The sequence below is a fragment of the Morus notabilis genome, unplaced genomic scaffold (genome assembly GCF_000414095.1).
Source record: "Morus notabilis unplaced genomic scaffold, ASM41409v2 Scaffold1, whole genome shotgun sequence".
Classification (NCBI taxonomy): domain Eukaryota; kingdom Viridiplantae; phylum Streptophyta; class Magnoliopsida; order Rosales; family Moraceae; genus Morus; species Morus notabilis.
The window spans coordinates 231,621-252,968 of NW_010357566.1; the positions used below are offsets into that span (position 1 = coordinate 231,621).

General features: G+C 32.5%; 2 protein-coding genes across 2 annotated transcripts; both read left to right on the top strand.

Annotated features, from left to right (window-relative positions):
• Positions 1-3,350: 3,350 nt before the first annotated feature.
• On the top strand, positions 3,351-6,544 carry LOC21396860. The gene is made up of 3 exons (XM_024171915.1): positions 3,351-4,278; positions 4,660-5,576; positions 5,901-6,544. The coding sequence occupies exons 1-3, from the start codon at positions 3,564-3,566 to the stop codon at positions 6,318-6,320; spliced, it is 2,052 nt and encodes a 683-aa protein (XP_024027683.1). The 5' UTR covers positions 3,351-3,563; the 3' UTR covers positions 6,321-6,544.
• A 6,775-nt stretch (positions 6,545-13,319) lies between these two features.
• Positions 13,320-15,786, top strand: LOC21396862 (thioredoxin-like 1-1, chloroplastic). The gene is made up of 4 exons (XM_010090188.2): positions 13,320-13,663; positions 14,266-14,442; positions 14,695-14,859; positions 15,169-15,786. Exons 1-4 carry the CDS (start codon positions 13,430-13,432, stop codon positions 15,460-15,462), a joined length of 870 nt encoding a protein of 289 aa, XP_010088490.1. The 5' UTR covers positions 13,320-13,429; the 3' UTR covers positions 15,463-15,786.
• Positions 15,787-21,348: the final 5,562 nt, after the last annotated feature.

Consider the following 21,348-nt stretch of genomic DNA (forward strand, 5'->3'; position numbering starts at 1 on the left):
GACACCCATAGTATTTTAAATATAGTAAAAATTCCTTAAATTAAGTTTTTTTTTTTGACATTTTCTTTATTTTAAATTAACGTATGCTATTAATTGTAATCAACTCCTTATGTTATTTCCCTCCTCTACCCTTTTTTCTGCTTCCAAATTTGGGTTACTGCCTAAAATATTAAAAATTAAAAATTAAAAATAAATAAAAAAAGAGAAAAAAATAAAAAACGGTTTGTGTCCTTTGGGGTGGGCCCAATTCTAATATTTACCTTACCCTCCTCTCCAGTCGTTACTCAGTATCCCACTGCCCTCTCTGCTATCAGAGTCACAGTACGACCAAGCCTTACTTCTCTAGTTCTCTTTCTCCTTCCATTTTTTTTTTTAATTTCTTCAGCGTCACTATCCCTTTTCGTTTTGCTCGAATCGCGCCGGTGCCGTCGGACCCGAACGGCGCACGCCATTTTCCCACTGCATCACTGCCCTAATTTCTCCCTCTAAAAGCTTGCTCACCTCCTCTGTTTGCCAAGGTATTCATTGACTCGTTTCGTTTCTTTTCTTATTTAAATTTTTGCAGTTTGATTCATCTATGGAATTTTGGTTTTCTAATTTATTTGATGGATAGAAACCTACTTCAATCTTCACAATATTGAATTGGGTTTTTGTCTATATTTTACTAATCAGGTTGTTTGGTTCTAAATTCAGAATGGTGATATTACTGTTGTTGGTTTTTTTTTTTTTCTCCTCCTCAAGTTATCGGTTGGTCTAGTGAAGATCTTATATATTCATATTGATTATAGATTGGTTAGCAATTTATTCAGGTAATTATGGGTAGAATGTATGCTCAGTTTAAGTGTTGCTAAGATTTTGGTTTTCGTTTTCTTTAGCTTTTGATGAAGACTAGTTGCTTGTTTCTTACTAATTGCTTTATTATTTTTACTTGGAGATTCCTGTAGTAAACTTCTAGTTGATTCAATGTTTGATCTGTCCAAGGTGTAAATTTCAAGCTATACCACCTCTTAACAACATGTCTGTTAGGATCCTGATCGAGTCTCACATTGTTAAAGTATGGGCTTAGCATGTGGGTTTATAACCACTTGGGCACTCTCTCCCTACAAGCTAGCTTTTGGGGATGAGTTCTACCCAAGGATTATAACAATTGGTATCAGAGCATGCTCCTCCTCATACCCACGTTGCGGAAGAGGCGACCTAGGGAGGGGCGACCTGGAAAGGCCAGAGTGGGCCATCTAGAATGGGCCGCCTTGGACGTCGATGTCGGAAGCGTGGTGGTATGTTAGGATCCTGGTTGAGTCCCACATTGTTAAAGTATAGGCTTAGCATATGGGTTTATAATCACTTGACACCCTCTCTCTACAAGCTAGCTTTTGGGGATGAGTTTTACCCAAGGGTTATAACAATGTCATTGTAGCAAGCAATGGAAATTGTTGTATGAGAATTTATAAAATCAATTCGGTTATTATGATATACATTTGGTCTTGAATTTGTGGGAGTTACCGTTGTTTCGTTATGACTTTTGGTTTTGGTGCTTCTTTTAGAATTTTGATTTTTTTTTTCTTATTATCTTGATCATTGGTCACCATTCTTGAGAAGTATGTTAATGGAAATTTTGAAAATTGATTTGTGCTAATTCTTGTCTAATTTGTCTGGAACTTTATATGTTTAGTTCCATACATATTACTTATGAGTGCTATAATGATTTCTTTGCATTAAACCTTTAGTCAGTTCAGCGTTCCGTGAGGATTATTGATTTGAGAGACATGTCTAAAAAGGGCAGTGTTTCCGTTGTTGGGTCCAATACCCAAAAAGTTCAAACAATGGGAGAAACGATGGGGTGTGAGTCCCTAAACTTATGTGATAAACTTAAGTGTTGTTTTTTTCATAGATATCTCAATTAATTGAAAAGTCTTGCAATCCTGACAACACACAGGAGACCAAGACATGTCGTGCATATATAAGCGAATTCCGAATTATGTGTTTGATCTGGTTTGCAGTCCTTAGTTATGAAACAATTTAGAAAGATTTGGTTTTTTTTTTTTTTTTTTTTTTTTTTTTTGGGGGAAATTTTTTTTTTTTTTCATGTGATGATCATATTAAAATTAACATAGTTTTTAGTAACTTTAAACAATTTTTTTTTTTTTTTTTTTTTTTGGCGGCAACTTTAATGTCTTTTCATGTGATGATCATATTAAAATTAACATAGTTTTTAGTAACTTTAAACAAAATATTGAGGACCGGGACAACGGATCCACCATAATTTTATGCTTGAAGGCTGGCCTGATGGCGTCATTGAGATTAGTTTCCTTGCTGCCAAGTGCCTCTGAGCCATACGCCCCCTGTGGGTGGTTTTCCTGTGATCCCATCACAAGTTGTTCGATGCACGAGGATTCAAGTTTTCCCTCTGATTTATATATATTGTGAGTTTATGAAACTGTTTACAAAAATTTAGGCATCCAATTGATGGCATGACTTACAAACAACACTTGTCTATCAGTTATTATTGCTACTGTTACTGACCATGCATGAATTTTTAATTGGTAATCAATAAGACCAAAAGGTGAGTAATTATTTTCCTACTGGGCACCGTGTAATTATTTTCCACTCTCTTGGTTCACACAATTTTGGTCCAGTCTCACGCGGTAGGCAATTGTTGTGTTGAGTCTACTAGGATCGGATTTTGAAGTTGGATGTCAATGATTTCTCATATTTTATTATTATTATTATTATTATTATTATTATTATTATTATTATTATTATGTATCTAAACTCTGGACATGTATATTTGGTGCATGGATTCTATCTTGAATGACACTATCCCGGTTAGCAATACCATATTGTACCCTTTTTTTTTTTTTTGGGCAAACTATATGATGTTATTTGAGCTGCGCAGCGAAAGTTTTTTAACTTTTATTTTGGAAATTATATCTTTTATGGATTTCTTTGGTTAGGATTCAATTTGTAAAAGCCCTGGCCGGGCAAACGTTTGTATTTCTAATTTGAATCAAGTTTCAAAATTTTTTAAAGGTTAAATTTTGTATTTTTTTAATTAAACCTCTTTTAGTTACTGATCCCTATTTTGTGGCGTGACAACGTATTCTTGTAGAATGTATTTCCATCATTTATGTGAAGTCAAGTTTAGACAGGGTCTGTCCGAAAGAAAATATATATATTATGTTAGGATCCCAATAGTATTCTTGTAGAATATATTTTTGTCATATTTATTCTTGTCATCTGATATTTTGTTTTTCTGTTGTGCACAGATGGAGGTGATTAATGTCTTTGTTAATTACGATGGACGATGGAGCAAAAAGAACAATTACATTGACTACAAGATAACAGGGATTTTAGTGCCAAGAAATATTGAATACAATGGGTTTGTTGACTTGGTTTACAAGGGTTTGAAATTGGAAAGAGAGAAGGCAGACCTAACAATAGAGTATCAAGTAAATGATGGGTCGCCAAGGATAATAATACAGAATGATGATCATGTGCAATTCTACTTGGAGTTAAAAAGAAAAGAAGATGCAACGCGTTTCCCTTTATGCATAACCATAGAGATGCGGCAGACTACTGCATCAGATGAAGGAAGCAACCGCTTGCCGCCAACAGATCGAGCAGAAACTATGGTAGATTACCAAGATCAGCCCATAGTAGCAGCAGATGATTGTGAGAGAACTACACAGCCATTGTGTATAGAGACGATGAGTGATGCCACAACACGATATGATGGTGAGAAAACTCCTCAGCCATTGTGTGTAGAGATGAGTGATGCCACAACAAGATATGGTGGTGAGCAATCAGGAAATGTTGCACTTGCAAAGCTACAACCAAGGAGGAAAAGGAAGAAGATGAAGGAAATCATGGACCAAATTGAAGAAATAATTCCTATCGTGGAGCCGAATGAGTGCTATGAAATATATGAAAAACAACTATTCAAAAACAAGGATACTTTGAGTAGAACAATTTCCATGATAGCACTCAAGGAAAAATATCAATATAGGGTTTTCAAGTCCGACAAAACAAGAATAATTCTGCGTTGCGTTGATGAGAATTGCAAGTGGAGGGTTCGGGCAACAAAGTACAACGAAACAGATATGTTTCAAGTGACAAAATATAATGAAACACATACTTGCTCCTTGGATCTCCTCCAATGCGACCATCGGCAAGCTAGTAGCCAAATAATAAGTGAACACATAAAAAAAAAGTACGAGGAATCAGGGAGAACCGTTTATGCACCCAACAACATCATCGAAGACTTGAAGAATGAATTTGGTAAATACATAAAGTCTTACCTGAAGATATCACGGTATATAATTGACTTCCTTTTTAAGTTAATTATCTGCCCAGAAAATATTCTGTCAGGTTCCAAAATGTATTCTCTTCGAATATTATGAGGTTATATGATTGAAGTTTTTTCAATTAATCTGTTAAGATTGAATTTTTTTAACTAATCTGTTCAAAAATTTTATCAGGTTCCAGAAGATATTCTTCTGAAATATCTCATGTAACAAAATTGGAAATGGTTGTTAATTATCTGCGCAGAAAATAAACAGAATACTAAATGTATTTTGTGAAATATTTTTATGATATAAATCTTAATTCCTTTCAGTTAGTAGTCTATTTGATCACCTAATATTATATGACCATACACAGGTATTGATGTGAGTTATGAGAAGGCGTGGAGAGCCAGAAAGATAGCACTAGAGAAGATTGGAGGTGATGTGGACAAATCCTATGAAGAACTGGCCTCTTTTCTATACACGTTGAACAAAACAAATCCAGGATCTGTAGCCGACATAGTTCTTGATGATGAAAACAAGTTTAAATACATGTTCATGGCGGTTGCAGCATCAATACATGGGTGGAAACATTGCAGGCCAGTTATTGTGGTGGACGAAATTTTCCTAGAGTGCAAGCACAGAGGGTCATTGTTGTGTGCGTGCGCAGAAGATGCCAACAACCAAATTTTTCCACTGGCCTTCGGTATTGGCGAATCAGAAAATGATGAATCATGGGAGTACTTTTTCAAGAGACTTAGCGAAGCTTTTAGTGAAAGAGACGGGATGTGGATTGTGTCCGATCAACATCCTAGCATCCACGAGGAAGCGGCAAAGTCCTATCCAAATGCATTGCTTGGGTATTGCAACTGTCAGCTTCTTCAAAATTTAGAGGTCAAATTTCGCGGTGTTTCTAAAGCACTAGCAGAAAACTTCAAAGGAGCTTCTGGGGCATATGACAAAGAGGAGTTTGAGTTCTATATGAGCAAATTGGATAAAGCACATGGTGGTATCAGGAAGTACTTAGAGGGCGTGGGACTTCAAAAATGGGCTAGGGCATTCTCCCCAAAATCAAGATATGGAGTTATGACGTTAAATATAGCAGAATCAATGAACATCCATGACGAGAATGTTAGGGACATGCCGGTGGCAACACTTATGGAGTGGCTTCGATCAATGCTTCAAGATTGGTTTTGCATAAGAAGGCAGAACGCAGAAGTTGCATCCACAAAATTAGCAGAAGAAGCAGAGAACGAGGTGCGAAAAAACTTTGAGGAGTCGTCAAAATTAACGGTAACTACTTATCAACACTCTACAAAAATAACATGCCGAGTTCTGGTAGAAATTTTTGTTTCTGTTGAATGAAATGATTTGCTTTTGTAGTATCAAAATAAGTAATGCGATTGCATGAAACAATGTTCTATTTTTAGGGAATCAATTCATTAAGTTAAATATCTGAAAAATTATCGTTCAAGTTCATGAAAAGCTATAGTTCTGTTGTTATTACATGAATTAATTTTCATTTTAATTATTATTTTAAAAATAATATACCGAGTTAAGGAACCAATTTTGGTGAAATATTATTTTGTTTCTGATGAGTAACGAAATTATGTGTAGACCAAACCAACGAATGATGACATATTTGAAGTTTATAACAAAAACAAGAGCTGGGTGGTAAACATGAAACAGAAGACATGCACATGCGGTCGATTGGAACACGATCAACTACCATGCTCCCATTCCATTGCGGCAAGTAACAAGATGAACATGGGCATATACAAGTATTCTTCGTACTACTACACAAACGAGGCACTCCAAAACACTTACCACCATACAGTTCACCCACTTGGAGACTCATCAACATGGAATGTGCCGGACAACATAAAAGCAATGAAGATATTTGCACCCTCGACAAAGAACCCACCAGGAAGACCGAGAACCAACAAAATACCATCAGCGGAGGAAACCGAGAAAACAAAAGTAAAATGTGGCAGGTGTGGAAGGTTCGGGCACAACAGGAAGACGTGCAAATGTTAGGATTGATGCACAAAATATGTTAGTTATTTTAGTTGAAATGACTAGAAACAGATTCTAGTACATGAAATATTTACAGGGTTGTACAGGGTTTTTCTTTGTTGGAAGTTTTTCTTTGTTTTGTACAGGATTGTCACTTTATCTTTCCTAGCTTTTTGTCTATGTTAGGAACTGAAGCTGGCGAGTATAAGGTCCCGTTCATTTTATCGATTTGAGTTTTGTTACAGTAAAAAGTTATCATAAATAGTCACATCTAATTTTTTACTATAGTAAAAAGCTCTCACATAAACTCACATCTCAACTCAAATTAAACACTCGAATTAGTGAATTAAACGGGTTTTAAATTTGTCAAAGTCTCGGCCTTAGTGGCTGACGTGGAAAAGATTTATGTGGAACTTGAAATTTGTAGGCTTTTTTATTTTCTGTTATGGTGAGAAAAAGATTATGGAGTGGGGGAGTAAGTGCTCTTTTTCACCTCCTCTGTTCTACTCTCTAGCTGGTTTTGGTCTACGTTTAGGTAGCTCTTGTTTGCAGTGGACGAGCATGGGTGTTTCCATTAGAGACTCGGCGGGGACGTTATTGAAGGCAGCAGCTGTACGTCTTCTTGGGAGACTCTCCCCACATGTTGCGGAGAATCTGGCTATTAGAGAGGGTGTGCGCTTGGCGGCTATTTTGGGTCTTGGAGTCGGACGCTCTTAACGTGGTTCGTGCGGTTTGATTCTCGATTCCTTGAGCCCCGGAAGCCCAGGTGATTGATGATATCCGAGATTTTAATTCGAGTTGAGATGTGATTTTGTGTGAGAATTTTTTACTGTAGTAAAAAAGTTAGATGTGACTGTTTCTGATAGCTTTTTACTGTAATAAAACTCAAATTTTAAACTCAAATCAGTAAAATAAACGGGACTAAAGCCTGATTTCTAGTAATATTTGCTACACTTCTCGTCTAGGGAATACAGTAGCCCACACTGTTTATGAAACTTTGCTTGTTCTCAGATAGAAGACTTGGTTTGGTTAGATTGTATGCCTTCCTTCGTTAGCTGTTATGTACTAACAGACATTAGTGCTATGAATAATTAAACAACTGAGTTTTTCTTCGAAAAAGAAAAATAATAATAAAATTCTCATCTCAATTATGATTACAGAAAATTGATCATGAATTTTAATTTGTATAGTTGTATTCTCAGACAATTTTCAATTATCTAACAAAGAAATAATTATTTAGTAAAAAACAAATGGCAAATCCAATAATAAATTCCTCTTCTGCTTCAAGATTTGGTTGGTGATTTGTGATTATGAGAATGGAAGAAAATTTTTGAGAGAGAGCACTAGAGAGAACCGGTTTTGGTAGGGAAAATGAAAGAGAAATGGCCAAAATGGGTGCTTGAATTAAGTGGTTCTAATTTATAGCCACATGACTATGATTAAGGGGTTATTTTTTTAGAGTGTGACTTGAGTGTAATTTTTAAATTGAATTTAAGTTATAACTTGAGTTGAAATTGTAACTTGAATAAAATTGAATAAAATTAAATAAAATTAAAACTTAAAAGAACGTGAATTTAAATAAAATTATAACTTGAGTTTAAACTTTTTTTAAATTTTATTACAAAAGAACAACCCCTAATTTTCTCTTATATCTTAATCAAGTCTCTTAAGGTAGCTTAACTAGCTCAAATTTTGTTATTTCTCTAAGCGTGGTGCCCAAGTAAGGAGAAGAGTGAGAAGAGAGCATCTCTTAATTACACCACCTAGATCATCAAATCAAGGTCAAATCTTGTCCCTTAATCTTATCCTCAAAGATTCCCTCCAAACAAATATAATTTATGAGTAAAGGTGATTAGCTTATTTTAATCCATATGTGCCTAGTTACTTAACGAGCCCGTGCAAATATTTTAGTTTATTTTGTTTTTCTTTTTTGAGTTTTGAATTTATTTCGATGTCAATTGTGCAAAGTAATCTCTCATCAATGAGGTTGAAGCACGTGAGGATCTCTTGATTTTAGTAATTTTCTAATGGAAGGATTAAATACGAAATTTTTAGGGCCTATTTAATCCACATGTTTAAACTTATGATTCTAATTGTGTTAGAGTGTTTTTCTCTCATAAAAAATTTAAATCTTAAAATTCTCACTAATGGTACTCTCACAAATAATTTGAATATAAACCATTGACTTAAACGCGTAAACCAAACTAACCCTTACATAAATCATAATATGATTTTAATGTCTTTTTTCGTTAAGTCCTTTATAATAGTGAACTGTTTTAACAGTCGAATATGATGTAAGACCGAGTAGAATAGAAGAATAGAGATAAAATTTAGAAAGTGAACATAATTAATAAGGAGAAACGGAACTAAGATAGAGAAGAATAATCAAGAAAGATAAAAATTTAAGGAGAACAAGGATTCAAAAGGAAGAAACCAATAATCTCAATATCATTAATCATCAAAAGCCTGAATGAACATAACAATCACTAATCTATTTATAGAGAATGAAATCATAATCCTATTCTAAAAAGAAGATAAACATAAATAAATTTACAATAATAAAAAGATGAAGATAAACCTAAAATCAAATTTAAATATTAAAATAATTTTGATCTAATTCATCATCATTCTCCCCGGGTTGAAGAAACTCGACGGAGGATTGAAGAAACTCAACTCTGGCGAGTTTTAAGCTAGAAAGAATCATGAAACAATAATCTAAAAAGTAAGAAATCTCTCGGCCTTAATATTGGACTCTACTGTTTGGTATAAGGATTGAAATTATAGTGATTTGAGTCTTTAGAATCATGATTCATGATTTGAATCATGATTCAGAGTGATTAGAACCTTCATTTAGATGTGTATATGCATGATTCTGATTCTAACCTGAAATGTGATTCGAATCAGTGTTTGGTTGTTTTGTTTTCTAAATTTGAATCATGACCAAAATAATGTAATTTAAAAAATTATGTAATAAATATAATTCGTTACGTGTAATTTTAAAAAATATAATTCGTTATATAATTAAAAAAATGAAGTACTAGAAAAAAATTATGCAAATAATTTAACTCAAAATTATAACAAAATAAGTGAGAAATAAATGGAAAAAATGTGAATGAAATTATATAACAAGCCAAACATATATAAAAAATGTGAGAAATATTATATTGCTAACCAAACTGATAAAAAAGAAAATAACAACATTATCTACAATTCCACATCCATGTACACCTTTGTTAAAAAGCCACTCTGCAAATGACAGTGCTGAGATGCGGAAAAAGCCACAAGGATTAACTGCTTTAAGCACAGTAAAATTATTGTACAAAGACTAAAGTCTTGGGCTGAATCAGGGGGGGTCCTGATTTTGAATCAGGACCCAAAAAATGAACCTTAACTCAAGTCCATGACTCCAATCCATACGACACCAAACATGTTTTCAGCACATGATTCTAATCTTTTGTCCTGGATCCCCAAACCAAACGGGACTGCTCCATAGGTTATTGCAAGTTGATTCTGCAGACATTCTAGCTATAGAGAAAACATCAATAACACTTGAGATGTCGGATCACTATGGTTAGAAAACAATTCTACCTCATTGAAAATTAATTCCATAATTAAATTAGAAGGAAATTTAATTAAACATGCATAAAATCCACTTTCAACAACCGATTGCGAGGAAGAGGATTCAATGGTTTTGAGAGGAGGTGGCTCATCAACAATAGGCTCAAGACAAGGAGTATCAATAATTTTGTTTTTTCGTAACAACCTCGTTATTTGCATCAACACTCTCAATAGATGGATTTGGCTCAATTAAAATTGGGGAAAATATAATAGGCTTAGACATATAGAATTTATCTTCTGGTTTGACAAGTTTCAAGATCAAAGTTTTCCTATTATGTCGAAAAATATATTCATTCCCTTCGGCATATCTCACACCATGATCATCAACCTAAGGAAGTCCTAACAAAATATGAGTAACATCCATAGGAAGGACATCACAATAAACATAGGGAAAAAGAGGTAAATAGGTCAAGACTTTAGATGAATAAAAATTAATAGGCCAATAGTTTACATAAGTTAATAAACATGCCAAATTACTGTTTTCGTCTATAACTTGTTTGGTTATGAACCATAACTTGACAAGTTTGTCCATAACTTATCTGGTTATGAACCATAACTTGACAAGTTATGGCCTATTAATTTCTATAACTAAAAATTAGCCTATATACTTTCTTAAACTTTTCATATTGGCTTATTTCCTACTATTTCCCATAAACATATATCTCATAAGGACCAAGGACCAAATTTAAGAGGTATTAGACATTTTTTGGTGATTGCAAAATAACATTTATCTTTCACATACACCCAAAACGGTTTAGGATGAGGCTCAGTTTGAAGATTCAAACGGTTGATAAATTTAGTTGACACAACATTAATCTCACTACCCTCATCAATAACAAGTTCGCAAGGGATATTGTTGATCGAGATATAAGTGTGAAAATAAGCAGTGTAATTTATAACTGGCTCATAATCATCCGTATGTTCATAGGAAATTTCAAGAGTATAGGTGAATTGCCTATCATCATACAAATCGTGTTAACGGTAATACGGTGATAAATTCATGATTTTTGTTTTTGTTTAGGTGGATCCAATACACATAATTAAAGGGCTGTTCGTTTGCCCCTAAAAACTTGAAAAAAAAGCCACTCGAGTAAAAACTCGAGCCAAGTCTTTGTTCAGCAAGGACTGCTTGAGTGAACACTCAAATTTATACTTGAGAAAAGCAGCAATTCTTAAGTGCAACCCCACTCCCTTGATTCAAGTTCAAGTTCAACCGCAATTGTTGACATAAATTGCTTTCCCTTATTTTAATAATAAATTCCAAATAAAAATAATTACCTCTCATTCATTTTTAACTATTCACAACTCAAGTTTAGGTGTACCGAACACATACTCAAATTAAATTCTCAAATTAAAAATTAACTCAAATGTGCACTTTCAAACACAAACTCAAATTACATCTTCAACTCAAATTATAACTCAAATTTAACTTAAAATCTATACTCAAGTTACCATAATTTAAAAATGCAACCTAAAACTGTGCTCGAGAGATAGCTGTCCATATACTGATAAGGGATGTATGGATTCTCGAGAAGAGAGGAGCCGTGGTGGTCCCTCCCGGACCGCCCGGATCCCACGAGTGAATAGAAAGTTGGATCTACATTGGATCTCACCTGAATTGTCCCATCTATCCTCCTGAGGAGAATGTTCGAGTACCAAGGCGCTACGGCGCTGAAGTAACCAATGCCAAACTAAACAAGCCCTAAACTACCATCTAATAAAGTTATAGAAAAAATTTTCAAATGGTAAAAATTTACCTTAACCAAGAAATAATTACCCAAGGCAAAAGTACAAAGGCCCTGTTTGGAGTTGATTTTATTTTTGTTTTTCACGTTTTTTGAGAAAAAAATGAAAATCAGAAAGAAACGGCGTTTGACATAATTAAAGATAAAAAACAGAAATGAAAACGATTTTTAATCGTTTTTTATTTTTTATTTCCGTTTTCTCCTCTCTCAAACACAGAGAGAGAAAAACATTAATATATATTTTTTATACTAAAAATACATTTTTAAAAATAATTTCTATTTAAAATTAAAAACATTTTTATTTCTATTTTCATAAAAAAAAATTATTTTAAAATAAGTTCTACACCCACACAAATTCACCATTTCGTCTGCAACTTATGGGTCGGCAAACTGTTTTCAATAGGCCCAATAGCAATAACACCCCACGAGACAATCCTAGTCCAGAGATTCAGCAAAGCAAAACGTGGCGGCTATTGAGGGTGGCTATCATCGATTTTTTTTTTCTTTTTTAGGTGTTTGTAAAACGAAAAAAAGAATAATTTGTCAAAGGACACGTATAGAATAAAAAATAAAAACAGAGGTAGAATTTAGAGAGAGAACATGATTAATAAAGAAAAACGGAATCAAGATAGAGAAAAATAATCAATAGAAAAATAAAAATTTAAGAAAAGTAAAAAGAGAAACCAATAATTTTAATATCATTAATCATTAAAAAACTGAATCATTAATCTATTTATAATGAATGAAATACTAATCTTATTTAAAAATAAAATAAACATAAAAAATAAAAATAATTTTAAAATTAAATTTAAATATTAAAATAATTCTGATATAATTTGCTATCAGAATATTATATTAAAATGAAAAATTTACCGAACTAATACATATAAGACAGTTTAAGAACATAGATCATTACGGACGTTTGCTTGATAGATTCAGATTATGATTTAAAATTATTCTTAATTTATGTGTATTTTTTATGAGAAAAAATACTGTAACGAATTATAAATTATGATTCAAATAATGACACGAATCTTTAAACAAACCCACACAATTTTAACTTTTAAAAAAAAAAAAAACAATTTACGTGTATTTTTTATGAGAAAAAATACTGTAACGAGTTACAAATTATGATTCAAATAATGACACGAATCTTTAAACTAAACCCACACAATTTTAACTTTTAAAAAAAAAAAAAAAATTTCTTTTGAGCATAATAACGAGTTTTCTCATACGAACAGACGATTAGGTGCTTAGCGGAGAAGAAAGAGTACATTTCCCTGCCACGTGTCGAAAGTGCACAGTTCACGTGCATGTTTATCCAACCGTAAAAAACGGTTCACCAATTCTTAATGTGGATAAAATAATAAATAATTTCAGATAAAATAGGCCAAAGCCAAAGCCAAGTCCGAAGCCACATGATAATTGATGTCATCCAAAATCCACAAAACTCTCTCTTCTGAAGATTCTCCACGCCGTTGGATCAAAGCACCACAGCCCTGAATCCAATGGCTCTAACACAACCACACAAATCCTATATATAAATTCCTCTCCTGTGTCAATCCGTTTTCTATATCCATTTTCCTCTCTGTAAAATGCTTGGAAACACTCATAAGCAAACTACTTTTCTCTTTTCACAACAAAATTAGTTTCTTTGTTTTTTTTTTTTTTTTGGCTTTCCTTTTCTTCGTTTTTTTTTTTTGGGTCTCAAAGGAATTTGGAATTGTGAGAGATTTTCTGTCTTTTTCTTCTTCTTCTTCTTCTCCCATGGCTGACGTTTTGAGCAAAACGAGTCTTTTTTCTTCAATAAATCAAAGCATATCTGTCTTTCCCAAGAGTTGTAACTTCATCAAATCAGGTCCTTGTTGTTCTCTGAAGCTCAAATCCAACCCTTCAACGACGTCGTTTTCGTCCAACAGTGATTTTCATGGAAAGAGAATTGTTCTTCAGAGAGAACCCAGAAGGACTTCCCCATCCCAAGCATCCACTATAAACGCCCAGGTTGGTTTATTTGATTTTTTTTTAATTCTTTCATTTTTCCCCTCGATCATCGAAAAGAGACTCATATCTGCGATGTATTCTCACTATTATTTTTTATTATTATTTATGCAAAAGATTTTTTTGACTTATTCTGATTTTAATCGCCGAAACTAAAAAAAAAAAAAAAAAAGGAAATTGGTTGAGGCTTATTCTCAAAAAAAAAAAACATATATATATTATATTTATATATAATTGATCGGGAGCTATGGGAAACATTTTCCTTTTTACTTGCTATTTTTCTTCTCTAAAGAATTGTTTTGATCGATTCTCACCAAAAGAAAAAAAAAGAAAAGACAAAAAAAGAAGTATTTTTACCGTTTTTCATTTCAATTTCACCAAAAAATAAATAAATAAAAAGAATAAAAGAAAAGAAAGGAAAAAAATACAAAAATTGATTTCGAGTATATCTAATAAAAATTTCAGGTTAAGAAAATTCATTTTTTTTTTTTTAATAATGGCCTTCTTGATTTACACAAAAATTGATTTCGAGTATATCTAATAAAAATTTCAGGGTTAAGAAAATTCATTTTTTTTTTTTTAATAATGGCCTTCTTGATTTACAGACAGCGCTTCGAATTGGGAAAGCTCACAAATGGTGGGGAAAAGGGCTACAACCAAATATGAAGGAGGTAACATCTGCACAAGACCTTGTAGATTCCTTGCTCAAAGCTGGTGATAAGCTTGTTGTTGTTGACTTCTTCTCTCCTGGTTGTGGAGGCTGCAAAGCTCTTCATCCCAAGGTATCAATTATTCTCTTTTTCTGGTTTCTGCCATATATTTGTGCAATATATTTTATGTTCTTTGAATTGTGAAAATGATATTTTGAACCGTTAGATCTTTATCAGGTTCTGTTGGTTTTGCATTATGACCAGTTTCATATATTTCTATGTGCTTTTCGTAGAAGAATTGAGTGAGAAATTTGTTTTGAACCCAATTAGTGTTAATTGTAATTTGTTTGTTGATTATGTGTTTGTGTGGGTTCCTTGTGGCAGATATGTCAGTTTGCAGAGATGAACCCAGATGTTCAATTCATTCAGGTGAACTATGAGGAGCACAAATCCATGTGTTATAGCCTCAATGTTCATGTTCTGCCTTTCTTCCGCTTTTATCGAGGCGCTCATGGCCGTCTTTGCAGCTTTAGCTGTACCAACGCCACGGTAAGTGTTTGTTTTCTTGATTCATGAACTAATTTCTGTAACCCCTTTCTATACTTGTTATGTCGTAATTTCAATAGTGGAAATAGTCTCTTTTTGTTCATGAAATTTGGTGAATCATTTTGGATTTGGGATTTTCCCTATTCCTCGTCTTAGATTTGTGATCCATTTAACACAAACTCTGAGGTCCTTACTTGTTTGATTATTTTTTTCTTGTATCTTACTCCAAAATACAAAAAGGGTTTTCATGCAATTTGTGAATTCGTGTCTTCGTCGTGTTAAATCACTATCTCACTAGTGTTGGTATTGTAGATCAAGAAATTCAAAGATGCATTGGCTAAGCACAGTCCGGATCGCTGCGGCCTCGCTCTGCCGAAAGGGCTGGAGGAGAAAGAACTCATAGCTCTCGCCGCGAACAAAGATCTTTCCTTTACCTACACTCCCAAACCTGTTGAGCCTGTGCCTGCCCCTGCCCTTGCCCCTGCTGAGCAAGTAGTTGCGGCGGAAGCAGAGCCATCTTCTTCGAACAAAGAACTTGTCGTGCCAAGAGGTTTGAGTTTTGCCCGAGATTCCGAGGATAAAACCTTAGTCGCTGCCGGGAGATGATGGGGTTGGTTTTCGCCATCCCCGTATATCCATGTACAGCACACTTTTGTGGTTTTTCTTCATCTTGTAATATCCGTTTTAGATGTCAAAATGATCACCAAGGTTGAGTAAACAAATAAGTGTTCCCATGGAGTTGCAGGCGTTTGGATTTATTTTTTTGGATCCCGGCCTGCTGGTTTTCTGATAATATCAAAGAGCAAACAATTGTGTGTTATGTTAGTTTGCTCTTTTTATGTTTTTGAGAGAAAGCCCATCTCTCCCTCTGTGATTGTAAAAATTATTAGTCTTATATTCATAGATGGAAGATCTTTTTTTTTTTTTTTTTTTTTTTTTTTTGGGTTTTTTTTGTTTTTTTTTCTATGGATTATTTTAGTTTTTCCCACTTAATTATTTATAAGAGAATATAGTCTTTTGTATTGGATTTGTGTTTGAATCCTCACCTATTCTTCTTTATTTTTTTTTTATTTTTTTATATTTTTTATAGCTGAGAATGTTGTAGTAGGTTGTACCGTATTTGTTATTAAATCAACACGCTCTTTGGAACATTCGCATCTCAACTTACTGGATTAAACTCGTGACTTTTATATATTTTTGACAATATTGGTTTTGAAATTTAAATCAATAGATATATACATAAAATTTACTGAGGGTGTTCATGTAGCCATCGTACAAAAGTTCAAAAGTTTTTTGGGGTTTAGAAAGTCAGTTGCGTGATATGTAAAATATTTTAGCCTTGTTTTTTCAACTGTCATAACTCAAGTTGTGAAAAATGTTTTTTTTTTTTTTCCTCACGTACACAATTAAAATAAAAAATTTAAATTGTGAAATAAACATATTTAAAGATTTTTATGGCAGGACTTGAAATGATAAATTTTTGATAAATTTTTGTTTCTGAATTATTAAATTTATATCAGAAATTTTTAATTTTGCATATTTTTTCATTTTAGAGTGATTTTGAGTTTTAGATTTAACAGACAAATGAATGAATGACTTGTACGACATCTTAACGCAGAAGGATGCAAAAGATTCAGATTAAGCTGGAAAAAAAAAAAAAAACCTGCTGTCTGTGCGTGGTTTAAACTGTGGTTTGATGCGTTGGATATCCAAATTATTCTAAAATAATGTTTTCTGGTCTCTTTTTATGCTCTGTTTATTTTATTAATTTAAATTTAAAATTTAAATTTTATTATAGTAAATTTTTTTAAAAATAATCACATTTAATTTTTTTATTATAATAAAAAAAATTTATATAAAAATTAATGAATTAAACGTGATTTAGGTCTCGTTTATTTTATCGATTTGAGTTTTTAATTTTAAATTTTTACAGTTAAAAATTTTTAAAAAATGTCACATTTAACTTTTTTTACTACAGTTAAAAATTTTAAAAAAACATCACTTCTCAATTTAAATTAAAAATTTAAATCTGTAAAGTAAATGAGACCTTAATCTTAGACATTTGAGAAAAGTGAAAAAAAAAAGTTAGTGGGGTTTGTTGCTTTTTCAAAGAGGGCTGCACAACACAACAAACGAGTAACTGCAGAACTGGATTTGTTGAATAAATGCAGCGAAGTTTCAAACAAAATGGATAAGATTTGCGTGTGTTAGTGGAGCTATAGACGTGGCTTCCTTTGCTTGACACATACACTTGGTGCCAAGCTTTTGTGGGTTCCAACTAAAGTGAAAGATTATCTGTCTACTCTATAAACATATCTAAGAAGACTTTTCTTTTTTATTTTAATATATATTTTTCATAAATAATGTATACGGTGTGACCCATTGTTCTCACTTTTCAATATATATATATATATATATAACATAAAATTCGAATATTAATAGATATATGTACCTACTCACGTGTGTCTAACCACTCAAGTAAGAATGGTAATTTATCGTATTCATACCGTATTTTAATTATTTTATTTTTTAAAAATAATAATATAAACATAATATGATCACTTTATAAGTTAACACGACATGATATAAAAATTATTCGTGACACAAAATTGACATAAAAATTATATATTTTTATTTAATTTTTTACATATTAAAAATAACTTAAAATTCATAACACACTAAAATACAATAACATCCATTGAAATTAAGTAAATAATAGTATAAGATTTTGAGTATAATTATCATGATATCACAAGTTTATAATAAAATAAAAAATATGTAATTAAAAAAATATGTATTTTTTTTAATTTTTTACGAGTTCTGTGTCGTGTTCGGGTTATGCGGGTCCAACCTGAAATTGATCTTTTTTTTCGTATCAATTTCAGATCGACCTAATTTTAATCCGAATCTCTTTTTTTTCAACTTTAACTTGTGAAATTCGTATCGTTTTTAAGTCGTATTATTATATCGTGACTCATATTACTGATCCTACACTCAAAGCACTCACACCATTCGAGTTTTTCTACAGTAAAAAGCTCTTAGAAATAGTCATATCTAATTTTTTTGTTACAGTAAAAAATTTTCACACAACATCACATCTCAATTTGAATTAAAAACTCAAATTAATGAACCGAATGGGTATATCTGAAAATTGTTCGTTGTAATATATGATCTCAATTGAGCCTCCCAAACAAATTTTGGATCAAACAGGTGGTATGTACTGCAATTGGCCCTTCACAGATTTGATAGGAAACCTTGGACACGTATGTTTCTTGTTTAACGTTTTGCTGAAGTTGAGTGTGGTTATTAGCCAAGTGCAATATTGACTTCTCAAAGTGTGAGAGCGCCAAAGTTAAAAGGAATCTTTTGAATGAGTAAAATATCTTTTTTTTTTTTTTTTCGAAGAAAGGAGAACATGTGTCTTTCTCTTGTGTAACTGCAAAAGGGCTCCGGGCCTACGGCAGTTGCATCGTTATTGAAGAAAACAGATCTTGATGCAAGACGTTATATAATTCTACAACCACCGTTTTATTTCTTTCATGGATATTTTTATGTTAGGATTCATCCTTGTTTCTTTTTTTTTTTGTTTTTTTTGTTTTAATTTCTTTTAGAGATGGCAATGGTGTTGACTTGGCCTGCCTGATTTGTTTTAAATTGGATCCATACCTCGTACGGCCGGTTCATTTATGTATTATGTTGTGGTGGGTTTGTCTTATTTAATTTTTATGACGGTTCATTTATTTATGTCCCGTTCATTTTATTAATTTGAATTTAAAATTTTAATTTTATTATAATATTTTTTTTTTAAAATAGTCACATTTAATTTTTTTATTACAGTAAAAAGTTCTCACATAAAATCACATCTCAATTTGAATTACAAACTCGAATCAGTGAAGTGAACGGGCCATTATTATGTTATGTTGGGCTTGTCCCATTTAATTTTTATGACGTTAAATTTAGAGTGCATTTGGTTGGTGTATTCTTATTATGATTTAAATTATGATTTGTGATTTATTATAGTATTTTTTTACAAAAAAATACACGTAAATTAAAAATAATTCTGAATCATAATTTTAAATCCATCAAACAAACGTGAACCACGACTCATTTATTTATAATTATAAGTGCCTCTAACGTGCTTAGATTGTACTCGTCCCATACCTATGCTTGTGCTTTTATCATTCTCTTAATGCGTTTGTGGTGCAAAATATTAAATTTACATTTAGCATAAGAAAATAAGCATTTAACCTAATAAAACATTATAATCTTAACAGAAGAAAGTACATTATTAATTAAAAAATTTGTATCACTAAAAACTCTACCCGAAACACATAATAAAATTACTTTAATATTTGGACAATCTTGATAAATACCTCTTAAAAGTGCATGTGTCAAGATTTTTATCTTTTACTCTTGATTCATTAACCTTTTTAGTTAAATAATAACACTAACAAAAGAGTCATGACTCATGCACATTTAAGGGTAAATTCTTTATTTTTTCTTTATACTTCATGTTCACTAATTGGGCCTTTCATTGTGGTTTTAACATGCTCGTGTCGTGTCGTACCCACTTTTAATGCATCATGCTCGTGTCAACTCACCATGTTCGGCTCGTTTTGACATCTTTAATTTATTTTATGGTAGGATTGATCCTTTAAAATAGCAATAGAAATTACTCTTTAAATTATTAGTGGCTCGTTTCCTTCACAGATTTATTAGGTTTGAACACATGAATAAGTGTGAGCCAATATTTGGTTTTTTTTTTCTTTGAACATGTGCTGTGAATTTAGAAGCATCGTAGATGAGTTTTAAAATTTATTTTGTAGAAATTAACCCCACCTTATGCTTTCATGGTTTTGAACTTATTTGCTTTAGTATTTTTAGTTTAAACTTTAAAACTATGGCTTCTATATTTATAATTTTCACACTAACCAAACACCAGTTTAAACTTTATTTCTCATGTTATGTTTTATTTCATGGTCAAGTTTTACACTTTCAAACACCAGTTTGAACCACAATAAAATTACATAGGTCTAAAACTTTTTGGTTTTAACAACTTTTCGTCAATTCAAACCCGCAAAGTGAATTTGCTCTGGATAAGTTTTCAATGGGCTGATTTGTGATTGAAACAATTTTATATCGCGTGCGGCTAGTTTTTAATGTACAGACTCACAAATTCTGTAGAATCTGTTTCCATAATGACAAAAATAAAAATTAACAACGAGAACTTAGATTATATATGCTAATATTGACTCCTTGCTAGCTTCATAATTTTCTCAGATGAATTAATGCAATTTTCTTGACTACTTTTAGCTTTTCAGAACATAAACAGTCTTCTTATATCAGGTATGCCTAACTGATAATGTCTCTCAGACTTGGGTGCATGTAATTGTTTGTTGGGTAATTATTTATTTTATCAAGCACAATGAATAATTTTGTTACACCTAAAAAAATATTCATTTTAATTTTCAGAACAAATATGAATTGAAATTAAAATTGGAATTTAATTATTTAATAGATAGATATATTTATATTAGAGGAAAATTGTACAATTAACGAGGACATGACATGTGACACTCTTATCTGTGGGAAGAGGAGCTCCGAGCCATATGCCCACCAAACCTTGACACATTATTAGGGTTTTGGAATTGGCTCAAACCCCAATTAATTAATTGTTTTTTGCATGCAGGTGAGAACTAGTTTTTCAGTAATTATATATATCATAACATTATATGGATCATTAAAGGTTTTTTGGGCCGGAGTTGGGTGGGCCGCCTCCTGGCGGTCTCTAGCCTCCCGGCCGTGTGGTTTTTTGTTTACTTTTGGTTTTTTTTTTTACCTTGTTTTGCAGGAGAGTGGTGCTTCTCTATGAGTAGGGTGGATCTTGGCGGATATGAGTTTGATTTTGTTTTGTTGTTCGCCTTCCTCGTGTTGTATGCTATCGCCGAAAAGGTCACGAAGGTCACCATAGTTGAGTTCGTGCCATTTAAGGTGTTGAAAGTTTCCGGTTTAGAACTGTGTAAGAGGAAGAGGCCGCTTCTTTTCAACCATAGATCTAGGACGTGTCCGCCATGGGGTCCCGCTGAAACCACAGGAGCTAAGTTGAAAGAAGGAGGCGAGGGAGGCCTTTCTCAAAGTCGTTCTTACCGATCTTCACATATTTCCGGCGTTGAGTGACTCGATCTTATTGGATTGATCTTTTGGGATCTTTATAGAGATTTTAATTTTTTATGGTTTTTATTTATATTTGTGTTGTAATAACGGTACTGGTTTCATTTATCAAAGTTTTGTCTCAGCTAGAAGGTGGTCTCTTCACCAATCTATGTATGTGGCGTGTCTCTCAAATAGAGGGTGGTTTCCCACCATTCTAATACTGAGTTGTGTAATATGGGTCCATTATTGGACTAGAATGTGGCTCATCTTGAGTCGTTTCTTTTAGCATTTATACCCTTCAGGAATAAATATAACAATGTTTATTAGACATTTTGACTA